The following is a 22,088-nucleotide window of genomic DNA, read 5'->3' as shown; positions in this document are numbered from 1 at the left end:
ATTTTTACCTAAGCTAAAAGTTCATCATTTTAACCATCACCTACTATTTTATCCGGCCATTTAGGCCTTTGTGTCTTCAAATAATTTCTCATTCTTTATTTTCCTTAATCGCGGTAAAATTACAAATAAATTAAAATTAATATTAAAATCTATTTATTTTATTTACCATATTTATTTGTACAAATAAAACTAACATTAATATATATATATATATATATATATATTTAAATATATATATATATATATATATATTTATTTTAGTAACACTTATCAAATAAAATAATATATTTAATAATAAATTAAATTATTTAATATTCAACCTATTTATCAAATTATTATTAATTTTATTTGCAATATTTTATTATATAAATAATAGTTTAATTTATTTATTTAAAATATAAATTGAAGATAAAAATGAATGTCTGTTTTTCTAACCTGGTGATCAAATTTATTTTGTACCATTCCCAAATTTATTATCCGGGTTGCATACCCACTCTATTGTCATATTTAAAAGGTTTAAAATCTTTAATTTATTAGGTAACTCAATTCAGGAATTGGTGGGTTATATAAACATGCTAATAGGTATTTTTCCTCCTTAAACCTTGTACATTTTATATGTTTTTGAAATATCTTTTTATTTGTTTGATTTGTATATTATATTTTGTTTGATATACCTCTAAATAAATTAACTTTTTTTTTTTTTTTTTGATAAAACTCCTAATATATTTATGAAAACAAACTGTATGCATCATACGATGTCATTACAATTTTTTTTATAATTATAAACTACAAGCATTAATTTTGTTTTTATTATAATCTTGAATTTTCTAACTTAATTTTAAATGTTTATCAAATAAAATAAAAAGTAATGTATAAAAGGTTTATAAAATAATTTAGTGTACAGGTAGTTTTTTCAAACAAAATATAATGTATAATTTTTTATATAAAACAAGTTAGTATATTATGAGATATTTTATACAAAATATAATATCCAGAAGGAGCCAAGTAGATAGCCTTTCCATTCATAGAAAGCCTATAAACATTATACATAATTATTATTTAAATTAAGATTATATGATACTCTTACAAAAATAAAATAAGTCCAAATAACAAATGCATAAAGTAGATCAGTCCAATTTGATATTTTTATAAATACAACAATCATACAACCATAACAACACTCAACTAAAACCCTAAACCCTAGTACACCATGTCTCATAGAGAGTTCAAAATGTGGTATTGAGGAGATCTAGAAACTATATAAATTTCAAGGTAAACCGTCTTATCTAATAAATCAAATGTCTCAGATTTAATTCTTCCTAAAAACGCTCTTGACTAAGGCATGCTAGTCACCCGGTATTAAACCCAAGTAAAAAAAAAACCTTTCATAAATTCAAATCTATATAAAATTTTGTATACAAAATGAAGTCAATAGCTTCTGCAATCCCTCTAAACAGTTGCCCTCAGATATTTTGTTCTATACACTATTTACACAATTATCAGGTTCTTGGAATCCCAACAGAACACATTTATAATATCAACATTATAAATGAATTTATCTGTACTAAAAATCATTTTAACAAAAGTATTTATATCATAATAAAAAATACCAGAAAATAAAATGATTAAATTTCAAGTATAAAGCCTATTCAGTAATACAGTTTCAGAAGAAGATATCAAAATATAACAATCCAATGTCAATCAAGAATTTCCCATGTTAAGAAGACCAACAAAATGATGTGAAATTCTGCCCCCTTCAAAAAAACTAGGTTTGCTTACAGTTATAACAACAGAAAACTGCCCCCTTTAAAAATCTAGGTTTGCTTACAGTTATAACAACAGAAAATTAACATTTTTCATGCCCTTTTCTTGCGCCTCAATTCTTTCATTCTCCTGTTGTTGTGCGCAATAACATCCTTCAACTTAGCTTTTTTATTCTCCTCATAGTTCCAAAGTTCAGGAATTACATAACTGCCACTAGGGTTGTATTCATTCGTTTCTTTTAATGCCACGACAACTGCTTCATACACCTCAATTCCATATTCTTCCTTTAAACCTTTCAGTTGTTCATCCTCTTCATCAATATTTTGCTGAATTTTGAAAGGAAAGAAAAATTGACACAAAATTATCTAGGGTTCTAAAGTTTGAATTTGAGAAGGTGTAAAAAGTCTTACATACCTGATGTCCTCCATCTGCATTCATAACGACTTTAAATGGATGCCATCCGGGTTTTGTCAGCTTTTCTTGCCATAAGGAATATAGCTCTACAACTTTCATTTCTACATCTTCAGATGAGAATTTTCTTTTGCAAGCAATTTGGAAGGGCTTCATATCAATCTCTCCCATTCTTTTAATTCCAATTTGATTGTGATTATCCTTTGACTCTTGAAGACCCTGGAAATAAGAAAAAAACAAAATTAACACCACCGAAAAAAAGGGTTCCTTGGTACTATGAAGAACTATTTATTTTATCATAATGAAGAAAGACAAGAAAAAAATAGCAAGATGAAGAGTTCACACCTGCTCCATAAATTAACAACCTTCTTCAAACTTCACATTATTAGCAAACACAAAGATTATGAACTCAAACATACAACCAAAGACTTATTAGGATTTTAGGTTTATATAATGACCCATTTGAAACTACTGAATACAAAATGCTGGATCAAAATACATTTATGGATAAGATTATTTTTGGAAACTAAACTTAGTTAGAGACGAGACACATTAATAAATATATGGGTTAGTTCTCGTCTAGATTCGGATCAAGATACACAAACAATTTTAAGTATTTCCAATTGCGGACCATTGGGTAACAAGGTAGATTCAAATTTTTGGATTTATTAGAAATATTCAATAACTTCATAGATTCATTATACAAGTTCGGCCCAAATATATCAGGCCCTAGCCGAACTTGTATAATGGAATGGAATGGGCCTACCGTATATTGGAATTGGTTCTGTATACAGGGAAACTCATCATCCATAAAACGAATTGAAATAGGTGTGGTATATTGATATCATTATTCAAAAGATAGTAATCTTTTTTCACATACAATTCAAAGGGCATATAGGACAATTTATATAAAAAAACATTATCCCAATATCCTTAATCAAACTGAGTTTTCTCAAGAAAAAAATAACAGTTTGGAAAAAAACCCTACCAAAAACAATCATCATGTAACATCCTAATAAGTAGCATAATGGTCTCATGAGTCCAATAGAAGAAGTACCTTAATCAACTCTTTACGAGTTTCCTGCAGTTCGTCATTGCTCATTCTATCTTTAATCAAAAGGGTTTGATTTAGTTCCTCTATTTCAGTAATCTCAATTTGCTTCTGTAGAAGTTCCTCATTCAACTCTATAATCTTGTTTTTTAAAGCCTCATTCAATTCTTTACTCTTGTTTTCATTTCCAAGATTATTCACCCCCTGCACTTTTCCTCTAAGATCTTCAATTACCATATTTAGCATCTGTTTGGAATTCTCCCTTCCCAGTAGAAGATTTTTAGCATATTCCTCTTGTCTCTTCTACATATTTGAGATCAAACTGAATAGTAAAACCAAAATATAATAAAAAAAAGGTAAATGTGTCAACAGAAGCATCAGATAAAAATTATGAACCTTATCATCTTCAACAAGCCTCAAGGCATTCTCGTCAGACTTCTTCTGTCCCAAGGGTTTCATTTCATGTAACTTCCTGGATAGTGTGTCCATCTGTAAAAAAACATGACATGAAAATAAGAAAACGCCAAACAAGAAGCACTATAATTTTTCAAACATCTTCCTTATTTGTCAATGGTTTTGAAGATTATTATTAAAGTGACGATCATTGAAAATTATGAGCAATTACTATAGTTTTCAGTTAAGGCGCAACCGATATTCAAAAGAACAGTGAAGATGAGGAAGGAATATAAATTAAGTAAATGTTCATGCCAACATAAGAGAACCTTTTGCATCTCATCATGAAATTTCTTTTTCATGTGTTCATGAAAAGCTTCATGATCGATTGGGTCGCTGCTCCAGGAATCAAATCTCTTTCTGTTAATCTCAGATTCATTTTTCATCTTCTCCTGGAATTCTATAAACATTTGTGTTTGCTCTTGTGCAAGCTGCTTCGCTTTCTTTTCTTCTACAAGACGATGAATTTTCATGTCATCAATGATCATCAGATGCACAAAAGACTATTTTTCATACATTCTATTATCTAAACAAGGTAAGTCAAATGTTCAATAAGAATGTACAACTATTGTTTATATGTCTGGCTTGGATCATTCTGAAAAATGAAACAATTGAAATGTCAATCACTACAGCAATTGAAACATGAAATGTGCTATAAGAATAAGAATGCAATTCTGAAAAAAAAGGACATTAACAAGTGGAGGGGAAGAACCTTCTTTGAATTCAAGGAAAAATTTCTTGTTTTTCTCGATCATCCTACTCACACACAGTGTAGTAAGATTCTTATCCATCTGCAATTGATCAAGACATTCTTTTTCAATGCCCTTCATCTTCTGTTTGGCGTGAAATTCATCCTGATCAGCCATCGATACAGTGTCCAACTCCCTCTTTCTACAAAGATAGCCTTTTATCTGACATGGGACATCGTAATCTCGGGCTATTCCTTTACACTACTGTTCATTCTCTTCTTTGAAGCACCCAGAACATAAATACAATAAAATGGCAAAATTCAGTACTCATTCACAAGAGATACCTAAATTTCTTTGTTTCTCTTTACATGGACAAATCAACTTAAGAAAGAACTGAAGTAAATTGAAAAAGATAAATCATCCCAACAATCATTTAAGCAAATACACGCAAATCGGAAATAGCCCTTACCGTCGGTGACTCATGCCGGAATCTTAACCCTTTCAAGTTTCTTCTCGATTTAGGAAACAACAGTATATTACAAATTCTACGAGATTTCCATGCAGGTTTCCGTCACCCCAGAAATGGCTCTGTTCCTTGTGGAATAATAAAACCCTAGATTGAAATTACAAACTTTTTTTTGGTTCATCGTACAACATTGTTTTTATCCTTCAATTAACTTAATTTATCCTAAAAGACTCTAAACTTTAGCTGATTAGCAGATTGACCACTTAGTAATTTTTGTTGTAATTCCTTAATTTAGAAAGTACACAATTTTTAGCAATTTTTGTAAGAACCTTTATTTCAATTTAGAATAATCTTTGTGAGAATTGAAACTATACATTAAAAACAATATAGACAAATTAAATGGTTTGATCTTGAATTATTTTATGAAAAATTTAGAAGCATGATTAATTGATAATTTAAATGATGGGATGAAATTGAGAATGTATAATGAGATTTTTTTAAATGACTTGTGGACGTTCAATGTAGTTTAAAATAATATGATAAGTATATATATTCCAATTTTCTATTTAGGCAACCATTAGGAGAACATGCAATCAAAAAAGGAAAAACATGCATAATCTTTTGAAATTTGATAATTAGAGGTCCAAGATATAAATAGAAGTCTAGAGCCATTGTATAGAAGGTTGACAACCTAAGTACTAGAGAACTTTAGACTAGAAATTGAAGAGTGAAACCATCCTAACTAAATTCCGCCATTAGAGACGAAGCTTTAAGTTCATGTTTTTCTTGAATTTCCGAAGAAAGAGTCTAAGGAAAATTTTAATCTATAAAAAAGATACTATAGGGGCATAAGAACTTATTTTTATCATCTATAAGTCTATTAAAAGTTTGAATAAGATTTCTAACTTCGTTTTACTTTTTGTATAATTCTAAATGTGCTTTCAAAACTTACTAGTGAATTAGAATTGACCAATTCATCTTGTATTGATTTTGCCTAAATTTGAATTTAAATCCAAAAATATTGAATCATCCCTCTCGAGCTCTTGCTTGAGGGTGATGATCCGAACAAGATAGAAGTAGTTTCATCACACTGAAATCGTATTAAGGTAGTGTTCTAAATCTTAAGAAAAAATGACAAGAATAAGATTTTTCAAAACTAGTGGGATCAATTCGATAAATGACCGGTTTTGGTTTGAAACTTCGTGTTCTAAATGATAACATTTGGTTGAAGACCAAAACCGATTTAGATCATTATCTTGTTTGTTAAAATAAATAAAGAAAGATGGTATTGAATTACATAAGTTATGTCTATTATATAGACATTACAATAAGTTTATAAGGAAACTAATATAATATAATAATGATATAATATAATATACTAATGATATTATCACAATTTATATAGCATTGTGATAATATCTTACATATATTTTATCTTATATTCTAATATCCCTTCTTAAACTCAAGATGAAAACGCTTAAATAGCTTGAGGTTGAAGACGAGATGATGAAATGTTAATGTTGTAATCTTCAAACTTCAAAAACTCGTGAGCTCCATCCAGTTAAAGGATGACAGTATGTTGACGGATAAACCAACGAAGAGGTAGAATCCCATGGGAATAGAATGTTGGGGTGAAACAACAACCAAGTGAACTCCGAAGTTATTCGCGAGTCTCGAAATCCATCCAACAACGGGATGGCAGTGTGTTGCATTAAAGAAAGCAGCGAAGAAGGTATATAGAATCCCATGGGAATAGAATGTTGGGGTGAAACAACACCTGTAAAACTCATTTTAATGAGAGAATGGTAGTGTATTGACTAAATAACCAATAAAAAAGCACATATGATTAGATTAACACCAAAAAAATATGGCATTAACTATTGGGATAAAGCAACAACTGAAAACAAAATCAGAGACCTACTATACTAATACCGCATAATTAGGAGTCTTATTTTTGTCTTTTCAAATCCAAGCTACACAACCCTTCAACTTCCAACTTTAGTATTTATACTACCGTTACGACCTTTTGTTTTTTAGAATAACTTATTATTATATTGTGACTTAGTTCTATCAACAAATGAATATAAACATTTAAAAAATGATAAGTAAATATATAATACTAAATATATATATATATATATATATATATATATAATTTTAATTAATTATTTTAAAATTGAAATCATATGTTTCAATTATAATTAATTTAAGATAACACCATAAATTTTCTTCAAATCAAAACTGATTTTTTAAATATTTTTAGTCTATTATATATTTCAATAAAATTACATATATTATTTTAGCCTTATATATATAAAAATGAAGAGATATTAATGATATTGCCCCTTCTTTTTTATTAGTAGTGTTAACTAATGATCAATTAACCACTTATTTTGAAATTCTAGATCAACCTTATCCTTGAGAAAAAAAAAAATCATCTATTTTTCTATCATCATAACTCATATTTCTAAAATATATAAAAAAAAGTTTTCAGTGGTGCAAGCTACTATATAGCTTGTAAGGTACTATATAGCTTAGTACATTAAAACTATTTTAAGATTGTTAAGAATTTTTTCTTTAATTAAAGAAAATAGGTAAGAGATTATAATGTTACAAATAAATAAAATAAAGTAAAATGTAAGAGGAACAACATCACCGATTTTAGAGGTTGATTCGAGGTATGTGCTTAACATATTTCCCTTAAAAGAATTTCACTATCTCCTCTTGTGATATAGTTTATCGCAGATGTCTGTCTCCCAGAGTACAACGAATCTAATAGTGATTCAACACTAGAATCACTACGCATCGAACTTGACAAAGTACATAAATCGATCACCGAGTTTCAACGAAAATACATCAAGTCAAGAACTCAAAGAGCACTTAGTGAAGTGAAAAACTTTAAGAACACTCAAAAAAACAAAGAAAAGATATTTCAAATTTTAGAGAGATGATGAGATGAATGAAGAAGCAATATGAAATATTTTGAAAAGTTCCAACATGAAGAAATAAATATATATAGTTGGAAAATAAACCATGTCAATAAATTCAATTATCAATCCAACAGTTAGTAATCTTATCCATTAGCACTCAAAATTTATATTTCAATTTGGTGTGAATTTATATTCATTTAAATTAAACTTTATTTTATTTATTTACCTATATTCTAGTTTCCATTTAATTAATGGAATTAATTTAAAATTCCAACGAAAACAAGTGGGAACGATTTTACCATTTTTGTACTTAAGCTCGGTTTTTTTTTTCTTGCTAAGGTTAATTGAGTTGGGTTGGTTGATCCTAATGTACTAGGAGATCTAGGAAGATTATATAATCGGTTTGTGCTTGTCATTCAAATGTAATCATTTCTTATTTTGTAATTTTCGACTTGAGTGTACAAGTTTTATTTATATATTTCAATTATTATTTTAAATACTACAATATCATCAATGTTAAAGGCTTGAAATTCAAGACCAATCACTCATTTCTGAAATGACTCTTGAATTTCTCTATAAAAATTCTTATTTTTTTCTTAAGAGACTTTTGGTTTCATCTACCCGTAAACTAAAAAGTCAACTCTTATTATATAGAAAAAGGTTTATTGAATAATATATTGAGTTACATATATTAGGTGTATTATGAAGACATTACATTAAACTTATAAAGAACTAATATAAATATTATCACAATATTATAATATTGTGATACTATCTTACATACATATTATTTTATATTATAACATTCCTCTTCAAACTCAAGATGGAAAAATTTGGACAACTTGAGTTGAAGACGAGATTGTGAAATATTGATGTTATGTTCTTCAAGTTTGATAAACTCATGAGTGTTGAAATCCATTTAATTATATAATGACAATGTGTTGACTGTTAAACCATTGAAGATGTAGAATCACTTGGGCATTGAATTCTCGGGGTGAAAAAATAGCGGAAGAACTCCAAGATTACTCATGAGTATTAAAATCAATCCAATTACATAGTTACAATGTGTTGATTGATAAACCAACGAAAAAGGCAGAATCTTATGGACGTTGAATGTTGGGGTGAAACAACAAAAAAAGCTCTAATATTACTAATGGGTGTTAAAATACATCCAACGACGGGATGTCAGTGTGTTGACTAAATAACTAACCAAAAATCCCATATAATGTGAATAAAATCAACAAAAATTTAGGCATTTACTGTTTGGATAAAATACCAATCGAAAAAAAACATAGAGGATATGATAGCCGAAGAAAAATAAGAACATCAATACAAAACATTTAAAAGATAAAAATTATTAAAAAATTATAAGAATAAATTTATGAGGACCCATCATCATTGTCTAGAGTAACAATTGACGCATGCAACGGAAGACTATGAATTGATGTGCTCAAGAATGAAAATAAAGCTCTAATACCATATTAAAATATATAGATAAAAGTTGTATTAAATGATATATTAATAAGTTACACGAGTTGGCTTTCAAAATAGATATCAAGAAAACTTTCGACTCTGTTAGATGGGAAGTCATTCGGGATTTTCTAGTTGTTTCTACTTTTCCTATGACTTTTATTGATTGAATTATGTAGTGCGTTTCATCATCCTGCTTTGTTGTTAGCATCAATGGAGTCCACGGAGACTATTTCAAGGGGGGAAACGGGGTAAGGCAAGGGGACCCCCTCTCTTCTTACCTTTTCGTAGCTATCATAGCGATCTTTGAGAGCATCTTTGCAATGTTCCGAAAGAATCGTCCATACATCTTTCACCCATTTTGTGAGGTAGAGGAGGTAACTCATTTATGCTTTACTGACGATTTGTTCATTCTACCGCACGCAGACATTGATTACATTAAAACTATTAGGGTTGCACTAACGTTCTTTTCTGAGGTTACAAGTTTAACTATTAATGAAAGTAAAAGTGTGCCATTTTATGGAGGCATGAAGGACGAAACAAAGTAGGACATCTTCAACATCATGGACATCAAGGAAGTCAACTTTCCCGTAAGGTACTTAGGAATTCCATTAACCGCGAAGCAGATCGAGATCTCACACTGCAAACCGCTGATTGAAAAGGTAAAAAACATGATATCTGGCTGGGAAGCAAAAAAACTTTCTTATGCAGGGAGGATTGAACTTATCAAAACCATGGTCATGGGCATAGTTGGCTACTAGGCGCAACAGATGGTCATTCCGAAGAAGGTAATGAAGGAGCTCGACACGCTGATGAGGAACTTTATCTGGGGCAGTAGCGGAAGAGGAGGAAAGAAAGTCAATTGGACCGCTCTCTGCAAACCGAAGGACGATGGAGGCATCGGTTTGAAGAATTTTATCGAGTGGAACAAAGCTCCCACCTTCAAATATCTGTGGGCTTTGGAGCGCAATCAGGAGTCAGTATGGATCAAATAGGTGCATACGAGGTTTATGAAATACGAAACCAACATCTAGACCTGCAAAATTCATGAAGGTATGAGCTGGTCTCTAAAAAAGATTCTTAAACTAAGAAGCGATATTGTAGATCTTTATGACATCCGGATAGGGGACGGGAAAGACACTCTATTCTGGCACGACCCCTGGTTCGAAAACCAGCCTATCATCCACAAGTAGGAGTTTCAAAATACCTGTATCAGAAGGGACTACGTAGAAGCGAAAAGCAAGAACATTAAAGACGGGAATTGGGACTCACTCCTTAGAAGAAATCCAGAAAGACATAGGATACTTGATCATATAAGTAACATACAACTACACGACAGACCGGATATTCATGAATAGAAAGTTGAGGACAATGGGAAGCTGGTATCGAAGAAAATATGGGAGATAACCTGAGAAAAATGTAGAAAGTAGAATGGGCTCCTCTTGTATGGTCAACGAAGATTATCCCTCGACACCAGTTCATCCTATGGCTTGCCTTCTGGGAAAGACTCAACACTCGTGATCGTATCAGCAAGTATATGAGCATCCTGGACGCGAGTTGTCTTCTATGCAGAGGAAATGAAGAAATTATAGATCACCTAATCAGGAGCTGCTGTATTGCTTCGGAGCTTTGGGATAAATTCTATAAAAGTCTGGAGCTGATCAGTTTCCCGAGCGAATGGAATGAAATCAAAGAAGTGGCACTACTCAAAGCCAAAGGAAATAGATTTACAACAAGCGTGTTCAAGTGCGGCTTTGGAGTAGTGGTGTATAACATTTGGCAAAAACGGAATGCAATGGTATATGGCAGAACCCACAGGAGCGTTGAAGAGTTATGAAAAGTTATTGTATCGGATTGCAACGCCCTCGCGGGAATGTGGAGAAGAATTCTAAGCACGGAGCAAAACTGGAATATCTGTAGGAACTAGACTTTACCGTTTTTTGAAGTCACTAGAATTGAAAGCATTATAATCAAATAATTCATTTACGTTTTTAGCTTTTTAGCTTTTATTCAAAATATTACGACTTCAAAATCATTCTAGGCCTATCTAGAATGATCTCTTAAACTCGTGTGTTTTTTCCCGTTTTTTGGATTTTTTTTTAATGAAAATGACGCTAAGTCCTTTTTTCCAAAAAAAAAAGTTACACGGGTTATACCTATTATATAGACATTACATTAAATTTATAAGGAAATTAATATAATGATATTCTTATATATATAATTTTATATTATAACACATTTAATATTATTACTCGTAACATTCCGTTTACTAGTTTCTTTACTATAAATTCTAATAAATGTAAATATTAATCATGAATCAATATGAATGTAACTCTTACGTGTTGTAACTCTCTTTTATTATCATATTATCTACATTCTCTATTCTATTTAATTTAACTTGGTATCAGAGCATTCATGACAATTAACACTCATATTCTTTCAAAGTATTTCAATCGGGTTGAGTAAAAGAATATATGATTTTTTATCATATAATGAATCGTGTTCACATACAAGTGAAGAAAATTGTGTCTTTGAATGTATGACTCACAGTCTAAAATAAATAAGTCTCACTCTTCTTTTTCATGTCTCCATCCCTTTATCTTACTGAGATGATGTCTTTCTACAAATTCATATCTCATGAACACATTTCTCCAAATGTCTCAACCCAAAGGTTAGCGTTTCTTAAACATTTTTACTGGTCAATTTTATATCTCTCGTCATGTTACTTTTATTGAACCCTTGTTCCCTTTAAAATTGTATAAATCCCCTCTACCAATCATTTTTACACTTATATTTCTTCTCATCCACCGTCATTTTCTCAATATTTTCATATTTATCACCACTCATTTTTGAAATCTCATCAATCTCTATATCTTAACCTTCACTACCATCAAACTTTAAAACTTCATCATCTCTCTTCATCTCACATTTACAAAATTTGTCTGACTATTAAAGTTAATCACAGCTTCAATGTAATCATTTTTATTACCGATTGTTAAAGTCGATGTCGATGGTTAAAGTAGATACCGATTATAAAGTCGAGAAAATAATTACCAACTATAAAAGTGGAGAAAATCATTACCGAGTATAAAAATTGATAAAATCATTACTAACTTTAAAAGTCGATGTCGACTAAAAGTTTATAAAATCATTATCGTGTGTAAAAATTGAGAAAATAAGTACTGACTGTACACGTTGATGCCAACGGTTAAAGTCGATGCCGGACTATTAAAATCGATGTTGAATGTTAAATATTATCAAATGATCAAGAACTTAAATTATAGACCATCTTTCAACGACACGAGAGAAAATCTCTTGAAGCCCTTTCTTGAATGTACGAGAACACCTAACCTAAATTAGAATCTCATACGTCATGCATTTTAGCACAATTATTTTTCTTTCTTAGTTTTTTGTGAAGTCAATGACGACTCTTATAAAATCCAAGATGTCTAAGACAAGTCCTATTTTTGGTTTCTCATTTAATTCAAAAAGACGGCCTCTAAGGAGTGTCCAATCTCTGTCATATCTTTTACCAGATTCGAGATAAATGTAAGTTATAGTGGTAAATATTTTTAGGATATAGTTTAAATTTGTTAAAAAATCATATAAATAAACCTTCCCAAAAAAAATTATTAGTTTATTTTTTATCAAATAAAAAACTACATAAAATCCAATTATTCAAGGAAAGTACTGTCTTTTCAACTACAATTCTTTGGCCATATTTGGACAACACAAAAAACAAAAAAAATCATTATCTTTTCATTCTTATTCAAACGGAATTCTCAGAAACAAACCAAAAAAAAAACAGTTTTGGGAAAAACCATTCCACAAACAATCTTCATGTAACATTCTAATAAGTATCCTAATGGTCTCATGAGTCAATTAGAAGAATTTACCTTAATCAACTCTTCACGAACTTTCTGCAATTCCTCCATGTTCATTCTTTCTTTGATCAATAGAGTTTGATTTTGTTCCTTTAGATAAGTAATCCTATTTTGCTTCTGTTGAAGTTCCTCGTTCAACTCTTTGATCTTGTTTTTTAAAGCCTCATTTTTTTCATCTTCAAGATTATTAATCCCCTGTACTTTTCCTTTAAGATCTTCAATTTGTTGGAATTATTTCCAATATTTAGGTACATATATTATTTAATAATTGTATATTAGTTGTTATCATAATAAAGATTAAAGCCCAATTAAAGTGATCTATTAAAGTATAAGAGTTATGGGCTTATTTAGACATCTATAATAAATATGGGGACATATTTGTGTAGAAGCAGAAATACCATTTATTATTTCGTTGATGGGCCGAATAATAAATGGGTATATTAGGGCTAGGTCCCCAATCCATATAGATAGCCTACCGATTTGTTTCTCTCATTGAACAATAAGGTTTTGTTCATCTCTCAAGAACACTCGTTCATCTTTCAAGAACACTCAAGAAGGCTATCGATAAAGGGTTGGAAGACTTAAACCCCACCCACATCAGACATTCCGATCCAGGTCCAGATTCAGAACAAGAAGATCCAAGATCTAGAGAAGATCACGAAGAACGACTTAATGAACTAGAGAAGATCACGAAGAACGACTTAATGAACCGTTCTTCATTCAAGATCCAAGTATGTTTCCGCAATTACAGTTTATCTCAATTTATCGACATAGAGTATATAGATTATAGACTTAAGGATTAAAGATTTAGATTAAAGAATCTAACAAGTGGTATCAGAGCCATCTCTATTTCTATCTATTGAAATTTAGGTTTATAAGAATTTTAAAACATATTTATGTTCTTCATCTATTTCGATTAGAACTAATCATTGAATTTATAAAGGGTTTGATGATATTAGTAAGGTCGCAATAAGATTAGTATAGAATAATTATAAATAATATATATAAAATAAAAAATGAGATAATTAAGGAGAAATTATTTCTATTATATATATTTATTTGAAGTTATATATTTGTTATTAATTATAGAATTAATTATATTAATTATTATTTAAATAATTAATTAAAGAAATATATATTATATATAATATATACATATATGGAATTTAGTAATTATAATTAATTAAAGAATTCAGATTTTAGAATAATAATTAATTATGATTAATTATTATTAATTAAGGAATTAATTAATTATATAATTATGCTAATTTTTTTTAAAGAATTTGTCAAATTAATAATTAAAGAATTAATTAAGGAATTTAATATTTTAAGAATAATAATTAATTATTAATATTATTAATTAAGGAATTAGTTATATATATTGAGGAATTAATTAAGGAATTTAATGTTTTAAGAATAATAATTAATTATTATTATTATTATTAATTAAGGAATGTAATTATATATATTGAGGAATTATGGAATAAAGAACTCTTCAAATTCTAATTAAGTTTTTTTTTATAACTTAATTAATTATTAATTATTTATAATAATTAATGTATATGTTATAAAAGAAATTAAGGATAACATTAAAGATTAAAGGTATAGAAACTTTAAGAAAGTGAGATATGATTAGATAATTAAGAAGATATTAATTAATATATTATATATATTTTGGTTATATTTGATATATATACAGAATTGTGTATGAATTTAATAATAATTATAAAAGAATCTTAACCTATTAATTAAGAAGGAATTTTGAATTTTAGAATAATAATTTATTATTATTCTAATTATATAATTATGTAAAGAATTAAGGAATTAAGTTTTAGAATAATAATTAATTATTATACTTATTATAATTAATTTAAGGAATTAAAATAATGATAATATTATTTTAATTAGTTAAAGATTGAAGAAATATTTATTTCTGAAATAATTGTTAATGTATTAATACATTTATATACAATTAAGAATAAAGTAAAATATATTATGGAATTCTAGAATTTTAAAACTTTAATATATATCTCTGATATAGTTATGATTTGAGAATTAAGTAAAGAAAAATAATTATCATGTTTATAATATTTTATAAATATTGATTACAATAAGTTTGTAATATATTTAATGAATTAATATAAAAACGGATGTATCATCCATTTAATTTATGACTTAATTAATATATGGAATATATTCAGAAATTAAGAAAAAGTCCATTTATATAAATATAGAAAAGACAAGAATAAAGAGATTATTATTTTATTAATAATAATAATTTACAATTAAAGAATAAATAAATATCAATAAGTTATTTATCAAGAATTAAGGAAATCAATTAACCTATTTAGAATTTAGATAATTTGTGTAATTGATTATTTAATTATTTATTATTATTATTATATTTGGGTGAATAATCAATCATGTTATATTACATATTCAAATATATATACATATTTTGGTCTTTATGTATATATTGTGTTGATTGATATTAAGAAATAATTGAGTGATTAGTAAAATCACAATTATTTGTTTTATGTAACACATATAGAATTTATGCAATTTTGATACATAAAACAACATTCGGATTTTCGGTATTAATAACACATTCAAAATTTGGTACAATTTTAGGCCCACTTAAATTTGTAATTATGCGGTTGTAATCGGCCCAAAGGAAGGTTAATAATTGGTCGGATTGCAAATTTAAATAATGTACAAATTATTAATTTATAGAACATATTTGTTTTATAAGATTAAGACGATTGTATTTGTAACTATGCGATTATTAATCGGACAAAAGGAAGTTTAATAATTGGTCGAGTTACACACTTAAAGTATGTATATAAGTTATTAATTTATTAAATCAATTAATTGAAGCAACATCCTACCAAAGTAGGCTCTCTTGTGAAGGTTAATATGTTTTATAAATTAAGAAGGTAGTGTGTATGTATTTCACGCGGTTATTTAATCGGCCCAAAGGAAGATAAATAATTGGTCAGAATAACATTATGCACATGTGGTAATAAATATGTAACAATTATTCGGTGGGCCATGTGAATAATTGGAATATCCAAAGATAACCAATTTTTTGACAGTACTTATTGTTAATATTTGATTACTACAAAAGAGTACCGTTTGCAAGTTAATATTTAATGTCCAAAGACTAAATATTAATGTTGCGTTTGGTATCTTATGATGAGACGTACCATTATTTTGAATTTATGTGATTATTAAAATTTGTGAGTATGATTGTTCATTTGTTTTGTTATCTAATCAAGTTAACACTTCTGCTTATACGGATTATTTTCTTGTCAACATCTTAAGTTCATTTTATATGATATAATTTTTAAGACATATTTAGAATTTATTGTACTTTTAAGAATTATATCTAAAAGGGTTAAAATTGCTAAGGTTATTATTAGAATAAAGATTTCATAAAAAAAAAATACACCATATGTTTTATTTTGTTTCAAAATTAAATGCATTAAAGGTTAGAGTTACACTAATGTATTCTCATGCATCTAATTTGGATTTTCTTATTCACACTTAAGTTAATTGATGTGAACTACCGTCTCTATATGAACTCACATCATATTGTGTGTAAGAAAATAAAAGATTGAAACAAAAATAACATAAATAATGTTCACTTAGCAAATAACTTAAAAGATAATAAAGAAATGAAGTTGTAAGAATTGCAGATGTTGCACGTAAAAGAAATTTACTAAAGAAAGTGGTGCATAAAAGAATACATATTATAATTTATTTTTTTGTTTGTTCTAAGAGTAATTTAACTTTAGTACTCATACACATTTGATGGTAAACTTCATTATTACTATATAAAGTAAATGTGTTGATGTACGGTTGAGTTAGTTGTCAAAAGTCAATTGATGGTGAAAGAAACATCGGTGTGGACATTGGCAATTCATATTAAAGATTAAGAAATAAAGACCCACTTTAGATACTCTTTATTTGGAAACAAACATTTATGGAATATCTTCATGTAATTGATTCATTTGGAAGGAAGACTTAAGAATTACAACTTATATATGGAATAAAGATTTAACTAAAACAACTAGAGAATTCTTTGGGGGTTGTCCAGTTAAGGTCAGACCTTATAGGTCTAAAGAAAATAAACTAGACTAAATAATTTCTAGATGTTAATTATTGAATATTTTGAAAGATCTAGAGACAAATTTAGTCTCATAAGTATTTCAAGATTAGCCTTGAAAATAAATATATACATAATACTCCTTAAACAGGAGTCTAATGTATGTTCTAGATTATATGAATCAAGAAATTAAGTACATTAATGATGTTGGACAAATACTTGAAGGATCCTGGTTTGGATCATTAAGAAAGCAACCAAACAACTAATGTGATATTTTAAGAACAAAACATTACATACTCATATAGTGAAATCGAATAGGATATAGATCATTTGGTATTTTGATTCGAATTTTGTTGGATACCAAAACAGTCGGAAATTCGTGCCACATACTTTTAGTTTAATTGTTAGTTTAAAGAATTAATTCTTGTAAGAGTGTTAAGCAGACACTGGAATTATTTCGACATGATGGCAGAATTTATTAGGTGTTTTGTGGCATCCAATTAAAGAATCTGACTGCAAAGTTTTGTCACGGGGTTGCAAATTATGAATGATATAGAAAGACCACTAAAGATATTACGTGACAATAATTTGCAGTTCTTTTACTTTAAGAGTAATATGAGTTCGACTGAGTCGAACTATTTGGAAAATAAAGAATTCAGAATGTTACTTATCTAATGAGCATATTTGGACAAACTCTAAAATTACAGATCAGTTCTCTAAATATTTGCTATCCGAGGTCTTTCATGAACATATTGTTCGTATGGATATTGTATATTTAGATGATATACAGTTTTAGTGGGAGTTTGTATTGTGATGCTTGTATAGATATCATTTGGAATTTATGTGCACATTAAAGAATCAGTTTCTAAAGAAATTAAAGATTTAATTTTTAAAGAAATCAAGATTATAAAGTTATTCAGATTGATCTTTATAAGGAATAAAGGAGGATCAATTGGTATTAGACACGTTAAAGATCACACTACATGTTAATCCACACTACACACCCATGTTTAATCTATGTCATTTGATTGTATTGACATATGTGACTATTGAGGGTTTAGTTACGAATTAATGTAACAAAAACCGTTTTAATCCTATGTTGATATAATTGATGGACGAGATTGATATAGATGTATTTAGAAATGATAACAATATTTTGAGCTCATAAGGTTATAATATACAGTTGAATGAAATATTATATGACCCAAGTGGGAGATTGTTGGAATTATTTCCAATATTTGGGTACATATATTATTTAATAATTGTATATTAGTTGTTATCATAATAAAGATTAAAGCCCAATTAAAGTGATCTATTAAAGTATAAGAGTTATGGGCTTATTTAGACATCTATAATAAATATGGGGACATATTTGTGTAGAAGCAGAAATACCATTTATTATTTCGTTGATGGGCCGAATAATAAATGGGTATATTAGGGCTAGGTCCCCAACCCATATAGATAGCCTACCGATTTGTTTCTCTCATTGAACAATAAGGTTCTGTTCATCTCTCAAGAACACTCGTTCATCTCTCAAGAACACTCAAGAAGGCTATCGATAAAGGGTTGGAAGACTTAAACCCCACCCACATCAGACATTCCGATCCAGGTCCAGATTCAGAACAAGAAGATCCAAGATCTAGAGAAGATCACGAAGAACGGCTTAATGAACCGTTTTTCATTCAAGATCCAGGTATGTTTCCGCAATTACAGTTTATCTCAATTTATCGACATAGAGTATATAGATTATAGACTTAAGGATTAAAGATTTAGATTAAAGAATCTAACACAATTATCATATTTAGCATCTGTTTGGTATCATCCCTTCCCAGTAGAAGATTTTTAGCAAATTCCTCTCGTCTCTTCTACATATTTGAGATTCAACTCAATATTAAAACCAAAATATAATAAGAAAAAAGATAAATCTGTCAACAGAAGCATCAGATAAAATTATATGCCTTATCATCTTCAAAAAATCTCAAGGCATTCTCCTCAGAGTTCTTCCACCCCAAAGGTTTCGATTCAAGTAACTTCATGGTTAGTGTTTTTATCTATAGAAAACAACATGACATGTAAATAAGAAAACACAAAACAAGCAGCACTATCATTTTCCAAACATGTTCCTTTTGGGACAACAGATATTCAAAAGAATTAGTGAAGTAAATGTTCATGTCAACATAAGAGAACCTTTTGGATGTCCTCATTCAATTTCTCCCTAATGCGTTCATGATAAGCCTTAAGCTCTCTGCTCCAGGATTCATGTTCCTTTTTGCTAATCTCAAATTCATTTTTCATCTTCTCCTGGAACTCTAAAAACATTTCTTTTTGCTCTTGTGCAAGCTGCTTCACTTTCTTATCTTCTACAATAAGATAATTTTCATGTCATCAATGATCATTAGATGCAAAAATTATTTCTCATATATTAATTATATTCTTGTTTATTCTCTAAACAAGATAAAGTCAAATTTTTAATATGACTACAAGTATTGAGATTAATATGGCTGGCTTGAATTAGCTTAGAGTTAATTTGTCCAATTTACACAATCAAATTAATTTCTAAACCACTTCATAAAACATATTGGTACAAAATATGAATTTTCATTGAAAATATGAAATATCTATATACAAAATAGAGAAAACACATTATATACTTATTGACAATTAGGGATGGTAATGGTCCACTACCCACTTGCTAATATTTTACCCGCCTTGTACCCGATTTTAAATAGTTACTCATCCTCAAACCTGTTTCCAACATGTACCTCATATACAATCCACATCCCCGATAATTCGGATACCCGATCTCCTACGTGTACCCTAAATATCCGACATTATGTCAATTTCTCTCATCATTATTGTATTTGTCAACTTGAAAGAAGAATGAAAATGAAGACAAAGGAAGGCTAAATTTAGGGTTAGAGAGAAGAGAAGTAGGAGAGTATGAAATTTCTAAATATTGCATAAGACAATTTTAATATATGAGCTATTTTTATGTATGAATCGGGTATGGGTTTCGGGGCTAGTTATCAACCACTACCTAGCTCGAACCCGACGGGTATTTCAATTCCACTATTTATCCCCAACTCCGGACCTAATTTAAATTATCTATCCCTGACCCTGTCCGAGAAATATGCACGAGGATCATGATTAGGGTATTCATTGTCATCCTACTAACAATTGATAACTTCTCGTCCAAATATGCACACAAATCTCAACCACTACAGTAATTTTGAAAAATGAAATGGCCTACAGAATAAGAAAAAGAATAAGAAAAAGAATAAGAATAAGAATAAGAATAAGAATAAGAATAAGAATGCAATTATGAAATGAAAAAAAAGACATCAAGGGAGGAGAATAACCTTCTTTCAATTCAAGGACAATTTTATTGTGTTTCTCAATCATTTTACTCACAAGTGTAGTAAGATTTGTATCCGTCTGCATTTGATCGAGACATTCGTTTCTAAGGCCCTTCTTCCTCTGTTTGGCGTGAAATTCATCTTCATCATCCATAGATATAGTCTCCAACTCTCTTTTTCTACAAAGATAGTCTCCTCTCTCAACTTGGGACTTCTCATTTTCGGAGTCAGCTTCCTTTACACTACTGTTCATTCTTTTACTCTAAGCAACCAAAACATAAATACAAATTCAGTACTCATTAACAAAAGAAATACCTAAATTCTTTTACTTCCCAATCATTATACAAATGCTATTCCCAAAGAAAATTTAAATTTCTTCATAAATTTTACTTATTAATGTCAATATATCAACATAAAAAAAAAATTGAAAAAGATAAATTCACATAACAATAAATAAACAAATCAAAATAAAATTATTTAATTTTTCATTTGAATTAGAAAATTGGAAATCGGAATTTAAATTTGCATGTATAAAGCGAGGAAGGTTCGTTACCCGAAAATCTATATTGCCGAGCAGCTCGTGCCGAAAACTTAACCCTTTCTACTCTCTTGTGGAGTTAGGAATGAGTAAACAAAAACCCTAGTCATGCTTCCTTTTCAATATTTTATTTTGGTACCTTATATATTTTTATTTTTACTTTCTTAACTATAAACTTTAATTTCATAATATTTGACATTAAACCTGTCTAAATTAATCATTTTTCAATTTTTCTTATTAAGGGTTACACATTTCTTTCATTTTTCTATCTAAAGTTTTTTTATCCAAAATAATAACAGTATGTATTTATTTTTAAATTATTATCATCCCAATTCATTATTAACCATTTCTGAATTTTAGTCACATCATTAAAACCATAATTAGTTAACCCAAATAGAAAGGTTTTGCATGACTTTAATTTTAGTTTTATTTGTAGATTCTTGGTGTAATACATATGAAGACACAATGGTTAACGTCTTTACCTCTTAGAAAATCTCGAACTTGATAGTCAAAGTCCCATCATTTATATTAGTTAATTTTATTTGTAGATTCTCCCTAATTAGTTAACCAAGTAGAAAGGTTTTGCATGGCATTAATTTTAGTTTTATTTGTAGATTCTTCGTGTAATTCATATGAAGAGACAATGATTAACATTTATATCTCTTAAACTCGACCTCTAAAAAAAATCTGGAACACAATAATCAAAGCCCATAACTTATATTCTCTCGAATCTCAAATATGAGATGATAAACCAAAATGATAAACTCGACTAGAGTACATTTTAATTCTCTAACTATTTTCTAAGTCACATAACTTACCTTCTTCTCAAATCTCATAAAACGAGATAAGGAAATGACTCTCTCGAAAGTCATCTCACCTATAGTGGGACACGGGGAAACGAAAATAAGAATTAGCAAAATAAGACATAGCTTTAGCTCACAAAAAATCTCACCTAATTTCTTCTCGAT

At 28.8% G+C, this 22,088-nt stretch overlaps 1 protein-coding gene across 1 annotated transcript; it reads right to left on the bottom strand.

The window, feature by feature from the left end:
* Positions 1–1,656: 1,656 nt before the first annotated feature.
* LOC124931505 (factor of DNA methylation 1-like) lies at positions 1,657–4,995 on the bottom strand. The gene is made up of 7 exons (XM_047471985.1): positions 4,838–4,995; positions 4,392–4,643; positions 3,949–4,130; positions 3,623–3,715; positions 3,233–3,529; positions 2,179–2,394; positions 1,657–2,090 (listed from the first exon to the last, which is right to left on the bottom strand). The coding sequence occupies exons 2-7, from the start codon at positions 4,543–4,545 to the stop codon at positions 1,857–1,859; spliced, it is 1,176 nt and encodes a 391-aa protein (XP_047327941.1). The 5' UTR covers positions 4,546–4,643; positions 4,838–4,995; the 3' UTR covers positions 1,657–1,856.
* Positions 4,996–22,088: the final 17,093 nt, after the last annotated feature.

Source organism: Impatiens glandulifera, chromosome 3 (genome assembly GCF_907164915.1).
Source record: "Impatiens glandulifera chromosome 3, dImpGla2.1, whole genome shotgun sequence".
NCBI classification, from domain to species: domain Eukaryota; kingdom Viridiplantae; phylum Streptophyta; class Magnoliopsida; order Ericales; family Balsaminaceae; genus Impatiens; species Impatiens glandulifera.
Note: the sequence above shows the minus strand (reverse complement) of the source record. Positions and strands in the feature narration are given on the sequence as shown.

Bases quoted from the DNA above. Each gene is read 5' to 3' on its own strand.
- LOC124931505 (XM_047471985.1), bottom strand. From the start codon at position 4,545: ATGGCTGATCAGGATGAATTTCACGCCAAACAGAAGATGAAGGGCATT. The intron at 4,131-4,391 runs GTTCTTCCCCTC...ATCGTCTTGTAG, and splicing joins TTTCCTTGAATTCAAAGAAG to AAGAAAAGAAAGCGAAGCAG. The intron at 2,395-3,232 runs GTACTTCTTCTA...TCTTATTTCCAG, and splicing joins CTCGTAAAGAGTTGATTAAG to GGTCTTCAAGAGTCAAAGGA.